The sequence below is a fragment of the Hemiscyllium ocellatum genome, chromosome 3, assembly GCF_020745735.1.
Source record: "Hemiscyllium ocellatum isolate sHemOce1 chromosome 3, sHemOce1.pat.X.cur, whole genome shotgun sequence".
NCBI lineage: Eukaryota > Metazoa > Chordata > Chondrichthyes > Orectolobiformes > Hemiscylliidae > Hemiscyllium > Hemiscyllium ocellatum.
In genome coordinates, this window is record NC_083403.1 from 13,845,058 (window position 1) to 13,865,054 (window position 19,997).

Below are 19,997 nucleotides of genomic sequence, written 5' to 3' on the forward strand. Positions count from 1 at the left end.
TGAATTTGCATATATTCTAATTCCAGCACACTGTGTTGGGTATATTGACGTAGCTACGAATGAAGAACAGCTGAAGTGTTTGCTTTACAGATCGTTACGCTATAATGCATGTTTCATTCACACAAATTGGCTATAATGCAATTGATGAATTGTGGACGTGGTTTGGATAACACAAACTTACTATAGTGGTCTTCTGCAGTGCAATTTTTTAAAGTGCGAGGTTGCAAAGGGCGATAATTGTTGCATTCTAGCAGAATGACCTGTGTTTAGCTTTCTTTCAGTGTTCGTACTCAAAATCTGAGTCTGGGATGTGTGGGCACAGAGTGTGTTGTTTGGGAGTGCTGCTTTATTAAATAACAATAGAGTACAATTGATTGTAAAAGAGGAACCTTGCAAAACCGATTAGCAGAAACTGCCAAATCTGGCAGGTGGTCACTGTCAAAACACTGAAATTGAGAAGCGATCCGAGAGAAATATTTAACGTTGTGAAATGACCTGTTAGGGTTGGAAAGAATGTAATGACCCCAAAGTTAGTAAAGATAAGGTTTTTAACTAATAAAGCCGAAAGGGAATTCAGGAGAATCGGCTTTTCCCGGAGAGTAGTTGGAATGTGGAACCTGCTATCAGATGTGGAATTGAAATTCATACCGGTGCATTTAAGGGCAAGTGAGCTAAATTCATGATGGGATGAGGAATAGAAGGTTCTGCTGATAGGATGAGATGACCCAAGGCAGAGGGGAGCTCGGCACAAATCAAGTGGCCAGCTTGTGTGAACGTTGCTGAGGAATATTTTAGAACAATAGAATAATATATTTCTGTGCTGAGAAGTAGACTTAACATTTCAGATTGCGGACCTAATATTAGTTCTGTTTCATTCCCCACAGATGCTTCCAGAGGGCTAAGTATTTACTGCATCTTGTGCTTGATGAGTCAAAAAGTGTGGCGCTGGAAAATCACAACCAGTCAGACAGCACCTGAGGTGCAGGAGAATCACCCAACCCTTCAAGAATGTGCTCTGAAATGTCGACTCCTGTTCCTCGGATGCTGCCTGACCTGCTGCGCTTTTCCAGCGCCAAACGGTTCAGATCTGATCTCCTCGCATCTGCAGTCCTCACTTTCTACTAGATGCTGGATGAGGAGTCCAATAACTGCACTACTTTGCTCATAGAATGTTAGTATTGCTTTAGTTTTGTGTGGCTGTGGGTTGAATGGTTAATGGGGCAACTTTTTAAAATTAACTTTTGTGTGGGCGAGACTGAGTTGAACCCAACATCTATCCTTTTGAGTGTAGGTGTGAACCACCAACCCTACAAGTGGTTTTCAGACTTCACAAAATTTGATGCATCTTTAGGCAATCACCTGTCCTAATTTAACCATGAAAAGCAAACCACCTGCCTTCAGGAAATCTGGGCCTTTGTTGGGTGTTTTTTCAGACTTTTGAAATAAAAACAAAATGGATTGTCACCTGCAACGAAGAGTAAGGAATATTGAAATCTCAGAAGCTGCAGGGAATACTCAGTTTTAAATGAGCAAGAGTCTAGCCTTGCCAGCCTTATGTAATCCAGAGGCCAGTCTGAATAGCTGTCCCTTCCAGCGACTGCATGTTCTGTGGGTTTAAGGACAAGAGGTTGCGTTTACAGTCATATGCCAAGCTGGATTCTATTTCAAAATATCTTCTCATTTCCTTACTTGCTGTCTCAAATCTCCATCCTAGCATGAAACAAATGATCAGACTTCTGTTTTCCAACATCTTAATTAAAGTCGTCTTTCCCATAAGCAGTCAGAGGGGAAGAAGCCAAGATTGGTCACCAGGAGGTGGAATTTGAGCAAGGTACTGAACTAGAAGCTGATGGCCCATGATCCTGCACCTTACAGGGAGATGTTAAGATTAATTAGCAGTGTACAGCTAATGCTTTCAGAACTATGAATGGAGAGCGGATTGTTGCTCTGGTTACATTTTATTTCTCTCTGTGACCTGTGTGAAGTTGAGCCACGGATCAGCAATGATTCTATTTAATGGCAGAACAGGCTCAAAGGGGGGAAATGGCCTATTCCTATTCCTGTGTTCGTCTCCAATCCAGATTTGCAATTAGATTCTGAGGTTATATCGAATCTTGATGAACCTTTGGCCAACTGTAGTCTGCAATACTCTGAGCAGAATTTGGCTGGAGCAGCTTTTAAATACTGTGTTGACAAGAGCATTTCCAAGGCTGGGAATTTAGCAGTGACTAACTGATTCCCCAAAGCTTGTCCATCACTTGTAAGTTACAAGTATGATGTAATTGTACTGCATTTTTAACTCTTGAATTTAAAGCTGTTGCATTAATGGTCATGCAACTGTTGTCAACTGTAGTAAAAACCGATCTAATTCATTAATGTACCTTAGGGAGAGAAATGTGCCATCCTTACCTGGTCTACATCTAACTCCAGACCTACAGTAATATGGCTGATTTTTAACTGCTCTCTAAATTGGCCGAGCAAATCATTCACTTTGACAACGATTAGAATTGAGCAACTAATAAAGGGAAAAAAGTGTTTTGTATTTCATCATTAAAAATCTCTCAACGCCAGATTTATGTGGAAACACTAGCTTTTGGAGCACTGCTCTTTCATCAGTTGGTTATAGAGTATAAGATCATATTTGATATCTTTTATTCTGTAGGGTACTTAGCAACCAAGTTATTTGTGTGTCTCGCATTAACTTAAAAGCCAAGAGATTTCGTGGTCACAAGAATTAGGAGCAGGAGGCAGCCATTAGGTCCACTGTGCACAGATTGAGGCTGTGACTGAATGTTGCTTAATCTCCGCCTTCCTGTTCATCCCTAAGACCCTTTCTTCACTCATCAATCACCAAAGCTAACCAACTCAGCCTTGAATATATTCAATGACCTGGTCTCACTGCCATCTACAGGTAAAGTTCAAACACTACAACCCCCTGAAAGAAGAGAATCATCCTTCAGGGGTGAAATCATTATTTTTAAACTATGTCCCGAGTTGTCTCAGCATCTACGCATTTAATCCCTTTCAGAATCTTAGGTGATACTACTGGCACATATCATTCTCTTGCTAACCCTTTGCTTCTAAAACGTACCCTTCATCCCATGAGCAAGCTGGTGAATATTCAATATATTCCTTAATTAAGGAGACCAAACTGTGTACATTGCTCGAGATGTTGTCTCCCCAAGCTTGTTCTACTGCTATCCTGCATGTATACCCCTCAATGCAGCAGAGGAAATGAATATGCCTAGCCTTAGGATTCAAGAATTGAGGTGGGAGGCATGACTGATGAGCTTGAAAAATGGTCGTGTAAATGGAACTTGCTCCTCCAAAGGACTGCTTACCTTGAAAATTTCAGATTAGAGCAAGATAAGTGCTTATTTGTTAAGGGTGAAGGTAAGACCAGGAGCCCAAGGCAGCCAGCAGCACCTAGATGACAGCAAAGAAGGTTACCTCAGATTACAACAGGACCAATGGGCTGAGAAGTGGCAGGTGGAGTTTAATTTAGATAAATGTGAGGTGCTGCATTTTGGGAAAGCAAATCTTAGCAGGACTTATACACTTAATGGTAAGGTCCTAGGGAGTGTTGCTGAACAAAGAGACCTTGGAATGCAGATTAATAGCTCCTTGAAAGTGGAGTTGCAGGTAGATAGGATAGTGAAGGAGGTGTTTGGCATGCTTTCTTTTATTAGTCAGAGTATGGAGTACAGGAGTTGGGAGGTCATGTTGCGGCTGTACAGGACATTGGTTAGGCCACTTTTGGAATGCAGATCTGGTCTCCTTCCTATCAGAAGGATGTTGTGAAACTTTGAATGGTTCAGAAAAGATTTACAAGGATGTTGCCAGGGTTGGAGGGTTTAAGCTATAGGGAGAGGCTGAATAGGTTGGGGCTGTTTTCCCTGGAGTGTCGGAGACTGAGGGGTGATCTTATAGAGGTTTATAAAATCATGAGGGGCATGGATAGGACAAATAGGCAAAGTCTTTTCCCTGGGATGGGGGAGTCCAGAACTAGAGGGCATAGGTTTAGGGTGAGAGGGGGAAGATATAAAAGAGACCTAAGGGGCAACTTTTTCTCACAGACCGTGGTACGTGTATGGAATGAGCTGCCAGAGGAAATGGTGGAGGCTGGTACAATTGCAACATTTAAGAGGCATCTGGATGAGTATATAAATAGAAAGGTTTTGGAGAGATATGGGCCAAGTGCTGGCAGACTGGACTAGATTGAGTTGAGATATCTGGTCCCCATAGACGAGTTGGACCGAAGTGTCTGTTTCCATGCTGTACATCTCTGACTCTAAGCTGGTGCAAGGCGGACCTGAAAGAGGAAGTCAGCATCATCTGGAGGAGTGGATGAGATGATGACGTGGAGACAGGCAGAAGGTACCGCCTTGAGGAGTGAAGGGGAGGTAAGGTTGAAGATCATAAACCAGGCAGTCAGCAGAATTGGGTGGAGCAGTGGAAAAAATAAACCTGTAGCAGGTAGAGGCAAAGCTGAATTCAGTGGAGATGATTAGAAATGGCTCTTGCTATAGCACAGAGAAAGAGAATAGCCAGAGAAAGAGGTGAGTCTGTGCTAAGTGGTAAGGTCTTAAATTTTAACATAGTATATAAATTGGTGGGAAAATTTATAAGATGTGTAACAGACCACATGGGAGTGAATAACTTATTTAATTCAAATTTATTGGGAGTGGCAGGGGAAGTGATCTGTTAAACGTGCCATGTGGGAACTCCTCAGTACTGTCGTCATCTAGGGCAAATGTACCTTGAAGTGTGTGTTCGATGTTTGTACAGTTTGGTTCAGAGTTTGAGCTGGGAGCTGAACTACAAACACTGACATCAGAGAGGTGGAAAATTATGTGGATTGTTTGGAACAGGGGACAATCACACTAGTTAGATGAGGGTCTTCTCATTTTGTCAGCGATAGGAGGGAGGGAATCATGCTCTGCAATTGTTCAGTAAATCTTCAGATTTAAGTAAAATCTGAGAACTGCAGGGCAGATGAGCAAACTGGACCATGTGGAAGGAAAGCCAGTCAGGTGGGGCAACAGCAACGCGTGGTGTAATAGCGGACAGTATAGTGATGGCATTGACGCCATTCTCTGCAACAAAGTGTCTAGACAGCTGTGTTACCTGCCTGGTGCCAAGTTTCAGGATATTTGTTCAGGGGTGGAAAGGAACTTGCAGTGGGAGGGTAGGTAGTCCAGATAGGTGCCAGCAATGTAGGTGAAACTAAGAAAGAGGTTCTACATTGAGAGTATGAGGTGGAAATGGTTGAGAGCGTCAAATTCCTAGGAGTGACAATAATCAATCTGTCCTGGGCCACCCATATTGATGCAGTCAAGAACACACAGCGCCTCTTCCCCAGGAATCTAAGTAAATTCGGCATGTCTATAAGGATTCTCCCCAACGTTTATAGATGCACCATTGAAAGCATTCAATCTGGATGCATCACGGCTTGGTACGGCAACTGCTCTGCCAGGACTGTATGAAACTGCAGAGAGTTGTGAACACAGCCCAGTCCATCATTTCCACCTGTTGGTGGCCATAATTCTATTAGATTTAAAATAATGATGGAAAAGGATCTAAAAGTTGAAGTTCTAAATTGGAGAGAGGCCAATTTTGATAGTATGAGGCAAGAACTTTCAACAACTGATTGGGGGCAGATGTTCACAGGTAAAGAGACGGCTGGAAAATGGGAAGCCTTCAGAAATGAGATAACAAGAATCCAGAGACAGTATGTTCCTGTCAGGGTGAAAGGAAAGGCTGGTAGGTATAGGGAATGCTGGATGACTAAAGTAGAAAAAGAAGGAAGCATATGTCAGGTAAAGACAGGATAGATCGAGTGAAATCATTAGAACGCTATAATGGCCGTAGGAGTATACTTAAGAGGGAAATCAGGAGGGCAAAAAGGGGACATGAGATAGCTTTGGCAAATAGAATTAAGGAGAATCCAAAGGGTTTTTACAAATGCATTAAGGACAAAAGGGTAACTAGGGAGCGAATAGGGCCCCTCAAAGATCAGCAAGGCTTCCTTTGTGTGGAACTGCAGGAGATGGGGGCGATACTAAACGAGTAATTTGCATCAGTATTTACTATGGAAAAGGACATGGAAGATATAAAATATAGGGAAATAGATGGTGACATCTTGAAAAGTGTACATATTACAGAGGAGGAAGTGCTGGATCTCTTGAAACACATAAAGTTGGATAAATCCCCAGGACCTGATCAGATGTACCCTAGCACTCTGTGGGAAGCTAGGGAAGTGATTGCTGGGCCTCTTAGTAAGACGTTTGTATCATCGATAGTCAGAGGTGAAGTACCAGAAGACTGGAGGTTGGCTAACGTGGTGTTTAAGAAAGGTGGTAAGGACAGGCCAGGGAACTAGAGACCGGTGAGCCTGATGTCGGTAGTGGGCAAGTTGTTGGAGGGAATCCTGAGGGACAGGATGTTCATGTATTTGGAAAGGTTAGGACTGATTAGGGATAGTCAACATGGCTTTGTGTGTGGGAAATCATGTCTCACAAACTTGATTGAGATTTTTGAAGAAGTAACAAAGAGGATTGATGAGGTCAGAGCAGTAGATGTGAAGAAGGTGTTTGGTATGCTTTACTGGTCAGAGTATTGAGTACAGGAGTTGGAAGGTCATATTGTGGCTGTATAGGACATTAGTTAAGCCACTGTTAGAATATTGCATGTTCTGGTCTCCTTCCTATTGGAAAGCTGTTGTGAAACTTAGAATGTTTCAAAAGATTTACAAAGATGTTGCCAGGGTTGGGGGATTTGAGCTATAGGAAGAGGCTGAACAGGCTGGGGCTGTTTTCCCTGGAGCGTCAAAGGTTGTGAGGGGTGACCTTTATAGAGGTTTATAAAATCATGAGGGGCATGGATAGGATAAATAGACAAAGTCTTTTCCCTGGGGTGGGGGAGTCCAGAACTAGAGGGCATTAGTTTGGTGGGGGGGGGATAAAGATATAAAAGCGATCTAAGGGGCAACCTTTTCATGCAGAGAACGGTGTGTGTATGGAATGAGCTGCCAGAGGATGTGGTGACTAGTACAATTACAACATTTAAAAGGCATCTGGATGGGTATATGAATAGGAAAGGTTTGGAGGAGTATGGGCCGGGTGCTGGCAGGTAGGACTAGATTGGGTTGGGATATCTGGTCGGCATGGACAGAAAACTCTGTTAATGTGCTGTACGTCTCTAGGACTCCCTCTACACTTGCTGCCTCAGGAAGGCCACCAATACTGTCAAAGACTCCTCCCACCCCAGTTACAATGTCTTCCATCAAGCAGAAGATACCGAAGCTTAAACACGTAACAACAAGTTCAAGAACTGCTTCTTCCCTGCTGTTGTTAGACTTCTGAATGGACACCTCAAATTTCAAATGTAATGTTGCTACTGCTTTTAGTGCACTGTTTCTCTGCAGCCGTAACCTTGTATCCCTCGGTCTGTTCGAGCACTTTATGCCCTTTTTAGGTATGACTGTCTGCACTGCATACAAACCAAAACTTTTCACTCTACCGAGGTACGTGTGACGATAATAAATTAAATCAAACATTGAGACCATGAAATTAGAGAGGAAGACATAATTCTTGTTAAACGAGGAAATCACACATTATTGCAGGTAGTTGGACATGTGGAATTCTCAATAGAAACCGATCAGCCATGATCTTATTGAATGGTAGAGCATGTTTGGGGGCCAGATGGGCTTTAATTTGTATATTCAGAAAACTGGTTAAATAGACTGTGGTGTGATCAAATTGAAGGACAGAATGGACCAAAGAGGCAGTTTCTCTTATTGTTTTGGTTTAATAAGAGATGTTTCTGAGGGATCCAGTAGAGCTACATACTCTACATTGTGACAAAGAATGCATGTTCAGCACATTAATTTCAGACATGCAGGCCAGCAGGATAAGATGGCACAAAATCACTGCTGTGAGCGATGAACTTACATCACATGCCAGGAATTATTGAAATAAGTCTTATTAAAGTCAACACATTTGGATTCAATTCAGCAACATAGGTTGTCTTATAATAAGCTGTTTGCTGTAAGTGAAAACTAAGTGCAGGTTTCTTCTTGGACTTACTTTGATCCAGTGTTATTACCAGAGGTGCTGTCTTTTAGGTGAGACAGCCAAATGAGGGTCTATTCTCCTGACTGGATGGATCTTAAAAATATTGTGCCACTGCTTTGAAGAACTGATTGAATTCCTTTTGCAAGCCATCTCCTCAATCCAGCTAAATAATGGAATAGCTCCGATCAGGCTGCACTTGGGTAGCTTGCTCACTTAAACAACAGTGCAAAAGGTAGATTGGCTGAATAGTCATATTGCTGACAGATCTTCAATGTCTTGATTACTTAAGTGCTTGCAGTTCAAAATAACCCATTATATTCAAAGTAGTTTGTGATACCCAATATTTTGTAAGAAACTGCATGAGTGTATGTCTGTCTTTTCTCACTGCGCTAATGTTTCTCATCAGGAGAGAATGGACTACCTTGGGTAACATGTCGAAAGAAAATGCCATGGTGGAGTATGTCCAGTTGTTGAACAAGTGCTGCAATCTGTTTGAACCCTATGTCACATCCCATAAAATAGAGAAGGAGGAGCAAGAAAGGAAGAGGTAAGAGAGATTTCCTGCCTGTTCAGAATTGTGACTTAAGAAGGAGTTCACAGTGCTTATAAAGAACAAGTATTTATCTGAACTGTTCGATCATGTGATGTCAGTAGTGGCTTTGGGCTAGTACTCTCAACTGGAGACTATTGATTTCAACAAGATCGTTGCTGACCTTCGCCAGGCCCCAACTCCCCTTCCATGCCAGTTTGTCAAATCCTTGATATTTCAAATATCTACCTGCTCCTTTAAATTGTGATCCAGCTTCTACAACTCTCTGGAATAGAGATTTCCAAGCATTCACTAGCCTCTAGGAGAAGAAATTCCTTTGCATCTAAGTTTTAAATGTGACCCAATATTCTGTAACTTTGTCCCGTGGTTCAAAAGTCCCCCACTTGTGGAAATGTCTTCTCGACATATGCCCTGTCAGTCTCCCTCAGGATCTTGTATGTTTCAATTAGATCACCCCTTATTCTTAAACTCTATTGAATAAAAGCCTAACCATGACAGATCAGCCCTTCATTCCAAGGAATCCACCTAGGTGGTACCACTTCTGAACTGCTCCCAATGCCAGTGTATCTATTCTTAGATACAGGGACTGTACACCGAACTGAGTGCAGCTTCACCAATGCCTTGTACAGTTGTAACAAGAGTTCCCTTTTTTAAACTCCAGTCCCCTCACAGTAAAGGCCAGAATTCCATCTGCCTTAACTTGACACACGTGCATGATGATTTTCATACACAAGAATATCCAGATCTTTCTGTGCTGTGCAATTTTTAGCGTCTCTCGATTTATCGGTCTTCAGTCCCATTTGTCTATCAAATAGCTTGTTCCTCGTTATAGAGTCTGGTACAACATTACCCTACTTAACTGTTTCTTTTGGGATGTTTATTATGGCCTCTCCCATGAAAACAAATGAAAAATGTTGATTTAAATTATTCACCACCTCCTTGTTTCCCCAGTTGCATTTTTCCAAGTGTCCCACACTTCGTTTAGCTACTTTTTTTTTAGAAGCTCTGGCTGTTTGTTTTTATATTTCTTGCCAGTTTACTTACATAATTAATTTTCTCCCTCTATTCATCTGGTTCCTTTTAAAAAGTTCCCAATCCTTTAGCCTACCACTAGTTTTTGTCATTTTATATGCCTTAGTTTTTTTTTATTGGACGTACCTTTATTGCTCACTGGATCTATCCTTTTCATTGAGACATTCTTGACTGGAAAATTTTTTGAAGTGTTATGAAATGTCTACTCACCTACTGACTTCCCTCTTAATCTGTTTTTCTAGCCTGCTTTGGACAGCTCATCCTTTGTACCTCTGCAAATGCCCTTATTTAGGTTGAGGACACAGGTTTGGGACCCAAGTTGCTCTCCCCCACATTGATCTTGAAACACCCCCATGTTATGATCAGTATTCCCCAAAGAATCCTTAGCAATGAATTGTCTTATTACTCCTACCTCAGTACACATTACCAGATCTAAAATAACCAGTTCCAAGGAAGTTTTCTGCAATGTGTATTACTCTAAGAACAAATCACTGTTGACTATAAATTTGACTTGTTACCTTTCCAACTTGTCCATTACATATACAAATTAAAATCACCTACGAACATTGTCACGCCCTTGCATGCCTCTATTATGACTTGATTTTCAGTTTGTCCTACAGTGAGGCAACTCTTTGGGGCCTATAGGTGACTCCCACATGTGACTTCCTTTCCTTGGTATTCCTTTCACCACCCACATCACAATCCATTACATCTATGTCACTATTCACCACCACACTGATCATCTTTAACCAAGTTGCTTTTTTTTTTGCCTATTCTTCTTGAACGTCAAATGCCCTTGAATTCCCAGTTTTTGGTTACCCTGCAACCATATCTCTGGGTATCAAGTCAAAATGTTACAAGCAAGAAAGGTGATTGTGGAATATTTATTACAATTTGTGCGCCAGCTCTTCCGCTTTCTAACAAATGCTGCATGCGTTCAGGTAAGGGCTTTGAGCTTTAACATTTTACCCATTAACCTTACACTGGTTTTAATTTTTGCTGCAGTCTTCTGTGCATATTTTCAACATCCTTCTTGTCACACCTTGACTTATTCACTATGCTGCACCTCTTGTTCCTTTCTCCATGTAAGAATTTTATAAATTTCAGTAAGACTGCCTCTCATTCTTTGAAACTCTAGAGAATGCAGGCACAGTCTCGTCAATCTCTGCTCAGTGGACAGCACTGCCATTCAGGAGCCAGGCTGCTGAGCCTCTTCTGCACTCCCTCTATAAGTAATCCTACCTTTCCTCTGGTATGGTAGAGCAAAGCTGTATGTTATTCCAGGTGTAGTCTTGCCAAACTTCTGTGCAGTTTCTTTATGCAATCTCGGCTCTGTGCACTTAAATCCCCTAGCAATAAAGGCCAAGATACAATTTGCCTTGCTTATTGCTTGCTGCAACTGAATATCAATTTTAAATTACTCGTTGGCAGAAATACCCAGGTTCCTCTAATACCAAAGTGACTATGCTTTGAAAATGTCAGACACTTGTGTGCTGGCTGGGCATCTAAGCTCCAGGAAGGCACGACTGTATTACACGTTCCTTTTTTCCCCATTTTAATTAGTCCAACAAACATGAATACTTCCATAACTCTTTGATGTAGGAGCAAATTATTGCAGGTACTGGAACCTGTCCTGAAAACAAGGCTAGAAATCACAGCGGATCAGGCAGCATCCCTGTTGTGATTTCCAGCATTTCTTTTCCACCTTAAATCTGCCAACTGCAGATGTTTGATTTCTCATACTGCCTCCTTGTCACAAATCTCCTTTCTTGATTGTTGCGTTTTGACGTGGTAGGTTTCCACTTAACTACTTTGGAGGATTACTCAGCTTGCTTTCTCCAGTGTCATGGAGATCAAGTTTTTGTTTTTAAACAATCAAAATAAACTGAAGAGCAAGGAGAATTATGGGCAAAATTCACCATTTTCTTTGCAAACCATGTCAAAATCCTTTCATAGCACTGTCAGCTCAGGACTTCAGTTCAAACAGGCAGCTCACCAGCAGCCCCTATGTAGGGCATATAAAGATGGGCAATAAATACTGACCTTTACCAGCAAACCTGTATCCCAAGAACTGATTGAATAGTTGCCTGGACAATATTTTTAAGTTTGTGCAAAACTGGGAAACTTAGAATTGCTCCTGGTAACGTGACAGGGTTATGGTTAGGAATGCCAATGGGGGTGAAAAGATTAGATTCGATTCCCTACAGTATGGAAACAGGCCCTTCGGCTCAACAAATCCACACCGACCTTCCGAAGAATAACCCACCCAGGCTCGTTCCCCTGCATTTACCCCTGATTAATGCACCTAACACTGTGGGCAATTTAGCATGGCCCGTTCACCTGACCTGTACATCGTTGTATTGTGGTGAGATATAGAGAAAATAATACTATGGTAAAAATCACAGATTATTAACGTTCAAGCCAACTTGCTTTTTGTGAAAGATATCCTGGGGATTTTCAATATTAGTGACAGTCAAACAATGGAAATCAGATGCAGGAGGAGCTCTGCAGACTCCTCATTATTGAAGGTGCATATCATTTCAACCATTTAGAGCATTGTTATTAGCAGCAGAACAGCGTGGTAATAATTAAATAGTCAAACTGTTTGTAGATGAATGCACAATCACCTGTTAACCCTCCATTTTGCTTCCTGAATCCGTACATTGTTGCACTGAAAAGAAAAGGAAGAAAGCTGCATTTTAAATCTCGGAGGTGAAACTGGACAAATTAAGTGACAATGATTGGAAAATAGAATCATATGCATCCAATGTATAACTAGAAAAGGCTAGTGTTGAAAGGAAATATAGGCTGGGACCTTTTTTTCATTGGAGTATAGGAGGTTGAGGGGTGACTGTAGAGTTTATAAAATCATGAGTGTAAATAAGGTGAATAGCAGGTGTCCTTTCCGTAGTGTGGGGAAGTTCAACCCTACAGGGTATGTTTTTAAGGTGAGAGGAGAAACATTTAAAGACACGAAGGGACAAATTTTTAAACGGGTGTGTGTCTGGAATGAACTTTCAAAGGAAGTAGTGGATGCAGGTACAAATACAACGCCTAAAAGACATTTAGATAAGTAAATGCATAAGTGTTTGGAGGAATATGGACCACGAGCAGGCTGGTGGGACTAGTTTCGTTTGGGATTATGGTCGACATGGACTAGTTAGACCAAAGGGTCTGTTTCTGTGCTGTCTGTCTCTATAAATACTTCTAAACTAGAAAAGACCAGATTCCAGTGAGAAAGGGGATCAAATCAATTAAAATATTGATGGGTTGGCTGTGGGAATATGGAAAAGGTTATTACAAAATAAGTAAATACCCCCACCTGATTCAGTAGGGTTGTATCAACTCTGTCGATACATGGGCTGAGAGATGAATAACACCAAACTCTGTAGTTAACAGTATTATATACAGCTTTCCGTTGCTAATGATCAAAGTTACCAAAATTATTACGGTGCAGGAGGAGGCCATTTGGTCTATCGTGCCTCCACTAGCTCTGTTACCTAATACAAATCTCATACCTTTTCCCTAAATTCCCCAACACAATTGTTATCCAGATAATCATCTGATAGTCTCTTGAATGTCACAGCTGAACCAGCCACCACCTCACTTTCAGACATAGCCATTCTTCACAATGATGCCAAAGATACACACCTGTAATTTTGAAAAGAGGCTTTCATACGTATGACAGCGTGGCCCACTCCAATTTGCCTATGGAATCAATAAATCCACGTCAGATGCCATATCATTTGCCCTTCACTCCTCCCTAAAACATCTTGACACCAAGAACAGCTATGTAAGAATCTTACTCATTGATTACAGTTCAGCCTTCAACACTATTATCCCCTCAAGACTGATTACTAAACTTTGATCTTGGTCTAAGCCCCACTCTCTGCAACTGGATCCTCAGTTTCCTGACCCACGGGCCACAATTGGTGAAGATTGGGGACAATATTTCATCCTCACTAACACTCAACACTGGAGCCCCCAGGGGTGTGTACTCAGCCCCCTACTGTACCCACTGTATACCCATGACTGCGTCGCCAAATACCAGACTAATGCCAATTGCAAGTTTGCTGATGACACCACCATAGTTGGTCGAATCTCAGATGGCGATGAAACAGACTACAGATGGGAGGTGGAAGTCCTGGAAAAATGGTGTACTGAGAACAACCTAGCTCTCAATGCTGGCAAAACCAAGGAACCTATTATTGGCTTTCAGCGGGATATTACTCATGCCCCCCTACACATTAACAGCACAGAGGTGGGAGGAATGGAGAGTGTCAAGCTCCTGGGAGTGGCCATCAACAGCAAGCTTTCTTGGACTCTTCATGTGGATGCACTGGTTACAAAGGTCCAACAACGTCTCTTCTTCCTCAGGCAGCTGAGAAAATTTGGCATGACAGCAAATACCCGTGCCAACTTTTATAGGTGTGCCATTGGCAGCATTCTGTCTGGATGTATCACTACCTAGTATGGCAACTATACCATTCAAGATCAGATACGGTTACAGAGAGTGGTGAACTCTGCCTGGACATTCACAAAGACCAACCTCCCATCTATAGAATCCGTCTACCAAGCCCACTGTCAAGGAAAGGCCGCCAGTATTCTCAAGGATCCATCCCACTCTGGCAATGATTTTCTATAACCTCTACCATCGGGGAGAAGGTTCAGAAGCCTGAACACACGCAGCCGGTTTTGAAACCATTTCTACCCTACTGTTGTTAGAATACTGAATGGACTCAAACTCTTAACATTCGCCTGTACCTGAGTTTTTGTTTTTGCTGCTGTTTACTTATCTATACCACTTAACTCTGTGACCTGGCGGTATTGCTCGCAAGACAAAGCTTTTCACTGTGCCTTCGTACACGTGACAATAAATTCAATAACTGGTCATTCTGCAACTTAATGAATTTTCCTCAGAATGAGCTGTCATCCTTTTCATGATAGGGGAGAAAAAAATCCAGAATTTTTTTAAAAGGGTATCAGTAAAAAGTGAACAGAGATGATCATAAAAGGCCAGCTTGTTTCACCTTGTAATTTGAAGAAGGAAGGTTGCTGTCCATAACATGGTGCGTAAATCCTGTTCCCAGGGCAACGTGTTGATGGAAGTAGCCGAGCAAACTACTGCATTGTGTTCATGGCAACTAGGGGTGGGCATGACAGTGACAGCCCTGGTATCAGTGCCCACATCCTGAGATACTGAGAAAATGACTTGCAACTTGATCTATTTCCAGTGCAGTGGAGATAATTTAATCAAGGTTCTGCTAATAAACAACGACTGCAGAGCTGGAAACCAGATTCTGGGGTCGAGTGGTGCTGGAAAAGCACAGCAGTTCAGGCAGTATCTGAGCAGCAGGACTGTGTAGCCTGGGATAGAGGTCATCAATTTAAAATAACCACTGGGTGTGGGGAATGGGTTTAGGGGAAACTTTGAGTCTTACGCGCGTTATACCTGGCTGCAGATCACAGTGTAAATGGTAACAAGCTCAAAACTAGACGAGTACAAACATTTCAGGATCCAAGTACTGAAATCATTAAAAGCTTGTGGGCAGCTACAAAACTAATGAAATATGCTCAATATTGATCATGATCTCAAGGCATTTGAAATACAAAGGACTGCAAGTTATACAGTCAATCATAAAGATATGTAGTGTGGAAACGGACCCTTTGGTCCAACTCCTTCCGTGGCACCCAGATATCATATAAATCTAGTCCCATTTGCCAGCATTTGGTCCTCTAAACTGTTCCTATTCCTATCCATCCAAATGCCTTTTACGTGTTGTAATTGTGCCTGCCTCCACCACTTCCTCTGGCAGCTCATTCCATACACATACCACCCTCTGCGTGAGAACGTTGCCCCTTCGATCCCTTTGAAATCTTGCTCCTCTCACCTTAAGCTATGTCCTCTAGTTTTGGACTCACTCATTCCAGAAAAAGTCCTGGTCTATTCACCTTATCCATTTTTAAAAATCTCACAACACCAGGTTATAGTCCAACAGTTTTAATTGGAAGCATTAGCTTTCAGAGCACTGCTCCTTCATCAGGTGGTTGTGTGGAGGAAGAAGCAGCACTCCGAAAGGGGGGCGGAGGGAGGAGGAAGGAAGAGAGACTCTTTCTGAAGTCCATATAGATCACATCTAAGTTGTTGCAGCTTTGTTTCACCAATGTTCATCTGTGGACCTTACGCCCCTCAAAGATTATTGGCCATGTTGTACAGGTTTACCAGGATTAAATCAATTAACGTAAACAGTTCGTATTCAGTTGAGCACAGAAGATAAGTAAAATGATTGAATAGGTAAAGTGAAACTGTTTCCTCTGATCGAGAAAGAGGTTGGATGATGGGTTGGGATGCAGAGTATCCATGTTAAAATTGATTGCAAAACAAGCTGAAGGAGGTGAAAGGACTTTGTATTTTCCTATATTTTTATTCCATCCTGGGACGGAGGCATCACTGGCTGGACCAACAATTGTCTAGAGACAAAAAAAAACTGCAGACACTGGAATCCAAAGTAGACAAAACGGGAGGCTGGAAGAACACAGTAAGCCAGGCAACATCAGGAGGTGGAAGTCAATGTTTTGGGTATAACTCTTCTTCAGGACTAGATGTGGGGCCCAGTGGACAGTTAAGAGTCGAACATATTGTGGGTCTGGAGTTACTTGTAGGCCAGAGCAGATAAGGTTGGCATATTTCCTTCCCAAAAGGGCATTGGTCAACCAGATTTTTTTTTCCCAACAATCAACAATAGTTTCATGGTCATCATTAAACTCTTATGTCTAGATTATTATTGAGTATAAATTTTGCCATCTGCCATGGTGGGATTTGAACCCAGGTCCCTAGAAAATTACCAGATCTCTGGATTAATAATCTAGTGATGATGCCACTAGCCATCACCTTCCCTTTTTCTCATACATCTTGTGGTTGAAGCAAAAGTCTTGACCCCTTTAAGGGTAAATTGGACAGGAGTTTGAAGCACAGGATGAGAACTGTGACAGCACAGGATTTCAGGGTTGACTTGCAAGTAATCTACACTGGTCTGGTAGGTCGAGGAACAGTTCCCTGAGTGGTAAACTTCCAAGTTGCATCATTAGTTGCCTCTGGTTTGAGGTCGTAGCCCTACTGTTCCCTTCTATTTACTCGATTCTGTCATTCAGCAGCCTCTGTTTCAAGTTGAAGGAATTTAAATGCAGGACTAATTTGTTTTAATCTGGAATCTGATCAAGCAGTGCCCACGTCTGTGCATGTTGGTGTGCATTACTGAATATGCCCAGGCATCGACTTGTGCCAAGGCTGCTTTGTTTTGCAGAATATTGCATGTTATTTTATGGTGCAGGAGAGAAGAGGAGGAGAGGCGACGGAGGGAAGAGGAAGAGCGAGAGCGTTTGCGGCAGGAGGAAGAGAGAAGGCGACAAGAGGAGGAAGAGAAAAGGAGGCGGGAAGAGGAGGAGAGGAGAAGGTTGGAGGAGGAACGGCTTCGAATGGAACAACAAAAGTAAGTTGTTAGTCTGTAGTTCACATGCTTTATATACCATTACTATTAAAATGTTATTGCTTAATAATCACACTTTGATTCTGTTAGTAGCTTTGTGGGTAAGCAGGTTATACTTTTAAGACACTAGGAGATGGTAAGTGGAATTACAGTTGACAATCTGTCATTATTTTATTGCAGCTTCATCCCAGTCTTAAGTATTGTGTAGACTGATCATATTCCTAATTCTTCAATTCTTCCTGTGATTAGACTGTAATGGAAGTATAGAGTGCTGCATTAGCAAAGGTGCATTCCCTTAGAATGAATATTAAGCTGAGGTGTGTTTGATCCATGAAGCCATTTTCTGAATTGCACTTTTTGAATAAAGGCTGGGACCTCTGCTGATATCTTGGCTGACAGCTTTCCACAGCTACCACCAGGGCACAAAGGGTCAAGTGACTGACTCATTGCTGTTTCAGGAAGATTGCCATCGCAGAATGATGGCTATGTTTGCCCTCCAGGTTCAAAATTAAATTAATTGCGCAGTGTTCTGAATGGTTAGCCAACTTTTAAGGCATTAATATTTATCATTCTTACCTCCTGATCCCAACAGGTAGTCGTCATGTCTGTGGTGCATTATGGAAATGAATATCAGTTGTCCCAAGAGTGTTTTTGCTTGATTTACCAAGTAGTGAACATGAGTAGCACCAGGATGAAATGTCACCACAAATTGCTCTGTCAGATGATGCTAGCAGGTGATCGGTTCCAATTCTGCAGACACCATGGTCCTTGCATGCCTTCAACATGACCATTCTTCATGAGCTCAATCTTAATGTTAGATTTTCAATGTGTATACAGCACCTTCCAGTCGGATCGAGGGTTGCTTAGGAGCCCAGGCTGATTTATTCCCTTGCTTGTCTGGTGGTGCAGACACCAATATCAGCGGTTCCCTTACAGCTGCCTTGCTAAAATTGGAAAGGCTCTCCGTTCTAAGCTCCCTGCTGGGACCTCTAGGCCACCATGCTTGAACCTGGCACTTGGCTGTGGAGTTTTGAAAGGAGCACTTACCTGTCAGACTATTGGCGAGGAGCAAGAAGAGCTTCTGAAATATCAGTGCCTTGTGTAAATGTGAGGAACTTAAACTTGATTTTTTTTTTCCCTCTCTGAACCTTCGATTTCAGGCAACAGATCATGGCTGCCTTAAATGCACAGACTGCAGTGCAGTTCCAACAGTATGCAGCCCAGCAGTACCCTGGCAATTTTGAGCAGCAGCAACTCCTAATTCGCCAGCTTCAAGAGCAACACTATCAACAGTACATGCAGCAGTTGTATCAGGTGCAGCTGGCACAGCAGCAGGTAAGGATGGTTATGCCAGTGGCCAGTCAACAGGATAAGTTGTCTATGAATGAAGCTTCTGTTTTTTCAATTCAAATTCAGTAGCTTATCCTCTGCCTGTTGCTGCTGCGTGAATTCAGAATGTTCCAGAACTTATAGACTTTAATTGTGCAGAATGGACTGCAAATATCACAGACTGACTGTGTAACTCTGCTGTTGCCAATTGACTGATTTAAAGTTCTTGAGCAAGTTAAATTTAGGGAGTCAAATGAAAATTCCTGGCCCAGAGAGGACCAAAATCAACTCCGTTGTAGAGACATTGCATCACAGAAGGAGGCTTTTTGTGCATTCTGGCTGCCCAGGCCATTCCCATTCGCCCTGCTCTGTTTGCATTTCCCAACAAGTTTATTTCCTTTGCATGTCCACCGAATTTCCTTTTGAAATGATTGATGGTCTCTGCTTCCACCATCCCAGTAGGCAATGAGTTCCAGGTCATTGCTACTCGCTGCATGTATCCCTTCCACCCCTTACCAAAACTGTAATTCTGCAATCTATAGCACTCCACCAAAGACATGCAGGTCCTTGGACTCCTCCATCGCCAGAACATAACAACACGACGGTTGGAGGAAGAGCGCCTCATCTTCCGCCTGGGAACCCTCCAGCCACAAGGGATGAACTCGGATTTCTCCAGTTTCCTCATTTCCCCTCCCCCCACCTTGTCTCAGTCGATTCCCTTAAACTCAGCACCACCCTCCTAACCTGCAATCCTCTTCCTGACCTCTCCGCCCCCACCCCACTCCGGCCTATCACCCTCACCTTGACCTCCTTCCACCTATCCCACCTCTATCGCCCCTCCCCCAAGTCCCTCCTCCCTACCTTTTATCTTAGCCTGCCTTGCACCCTCTCCTCATTCCTGATGAAGGGCTCTGGCCCAAAACGTCGAATTTCCTGTTCCTTGGATGCTGCCTAACCTGCTGTGCTTTAACCAGCAACACATTTTCAGCTCTGATTTCCAGCATCTGCAGACCTCACTTTTTACTCCTCCTACCATCAGCAAATTCTTTCCTTGTCTGCCGTATCAAAACCGGGCATCATCTTGTATACTTGATCAAAACTCCCCTTAATTAAATGCCTTTACGTTGAATCACTCTATTTGGAACAATCCTATGCAAGGGGAAGCAAAGCTAAAATTGTGGGATGTTACTCGGGAAGGACATGTAAATAAACAAAAAAAAATGTCTGTGTTTCAGCTGGGCAAGTTCCTGGAGAGGGAGGGTTTGGGATATGGCTTCATGTAAATTAGTGCGTTTGGGTGTAAGGTTTATTGAGTACTACGATTCTTTCCCAAGCATTCCTGCCCCACCTGAGGTCCTGTGGGTGTGTGCAGATTGTGTAAGTTTTATTGCTGTTCATTTCTGACATTCACCAACATTGGATTGGTGAGGGGTTGTCTGGACTTGAGAAGATGGAGGGTGATCCGTGACCCACCCCAATTAGTTGAATCAGCAAATTGGCCGAGGCATGTTGATTTCCCAGCAG

General features: G+C 42.5%; 1 protein-coding gene across 1 annotated transcript in view; it reads left to right on the forward strand.

Moving 5' to 3' along the window:
• Nucleotides 1–19,997, forward strand: part of acbd3 (acyl-Coenzyme A binding domain containing 3) — a 45,587-nt gene that overhangs the window by 14,309 nt on the left and 11,281 nt on the right. Inside the window, exons 3-5 of the mRNA XM_060848561.1 lie at nucleotides 8,482–8,622; nucleotides 16,989–17,147; nucleotides 18,305–18,479. Of these exons, the coding sequence (XP_060704544.1) occupies nucleotides 8,482–8,622; nucleotides 16,989–17,147; nucleotides 18,305–18,479 (475 nt within the window). The remainder of the gene's footprint in view (nucleotides 1–8,481; nucleotides 8,623–16,988; nucleotides 17,148–18,304; nucleotides 18,480–19,997) is intronic.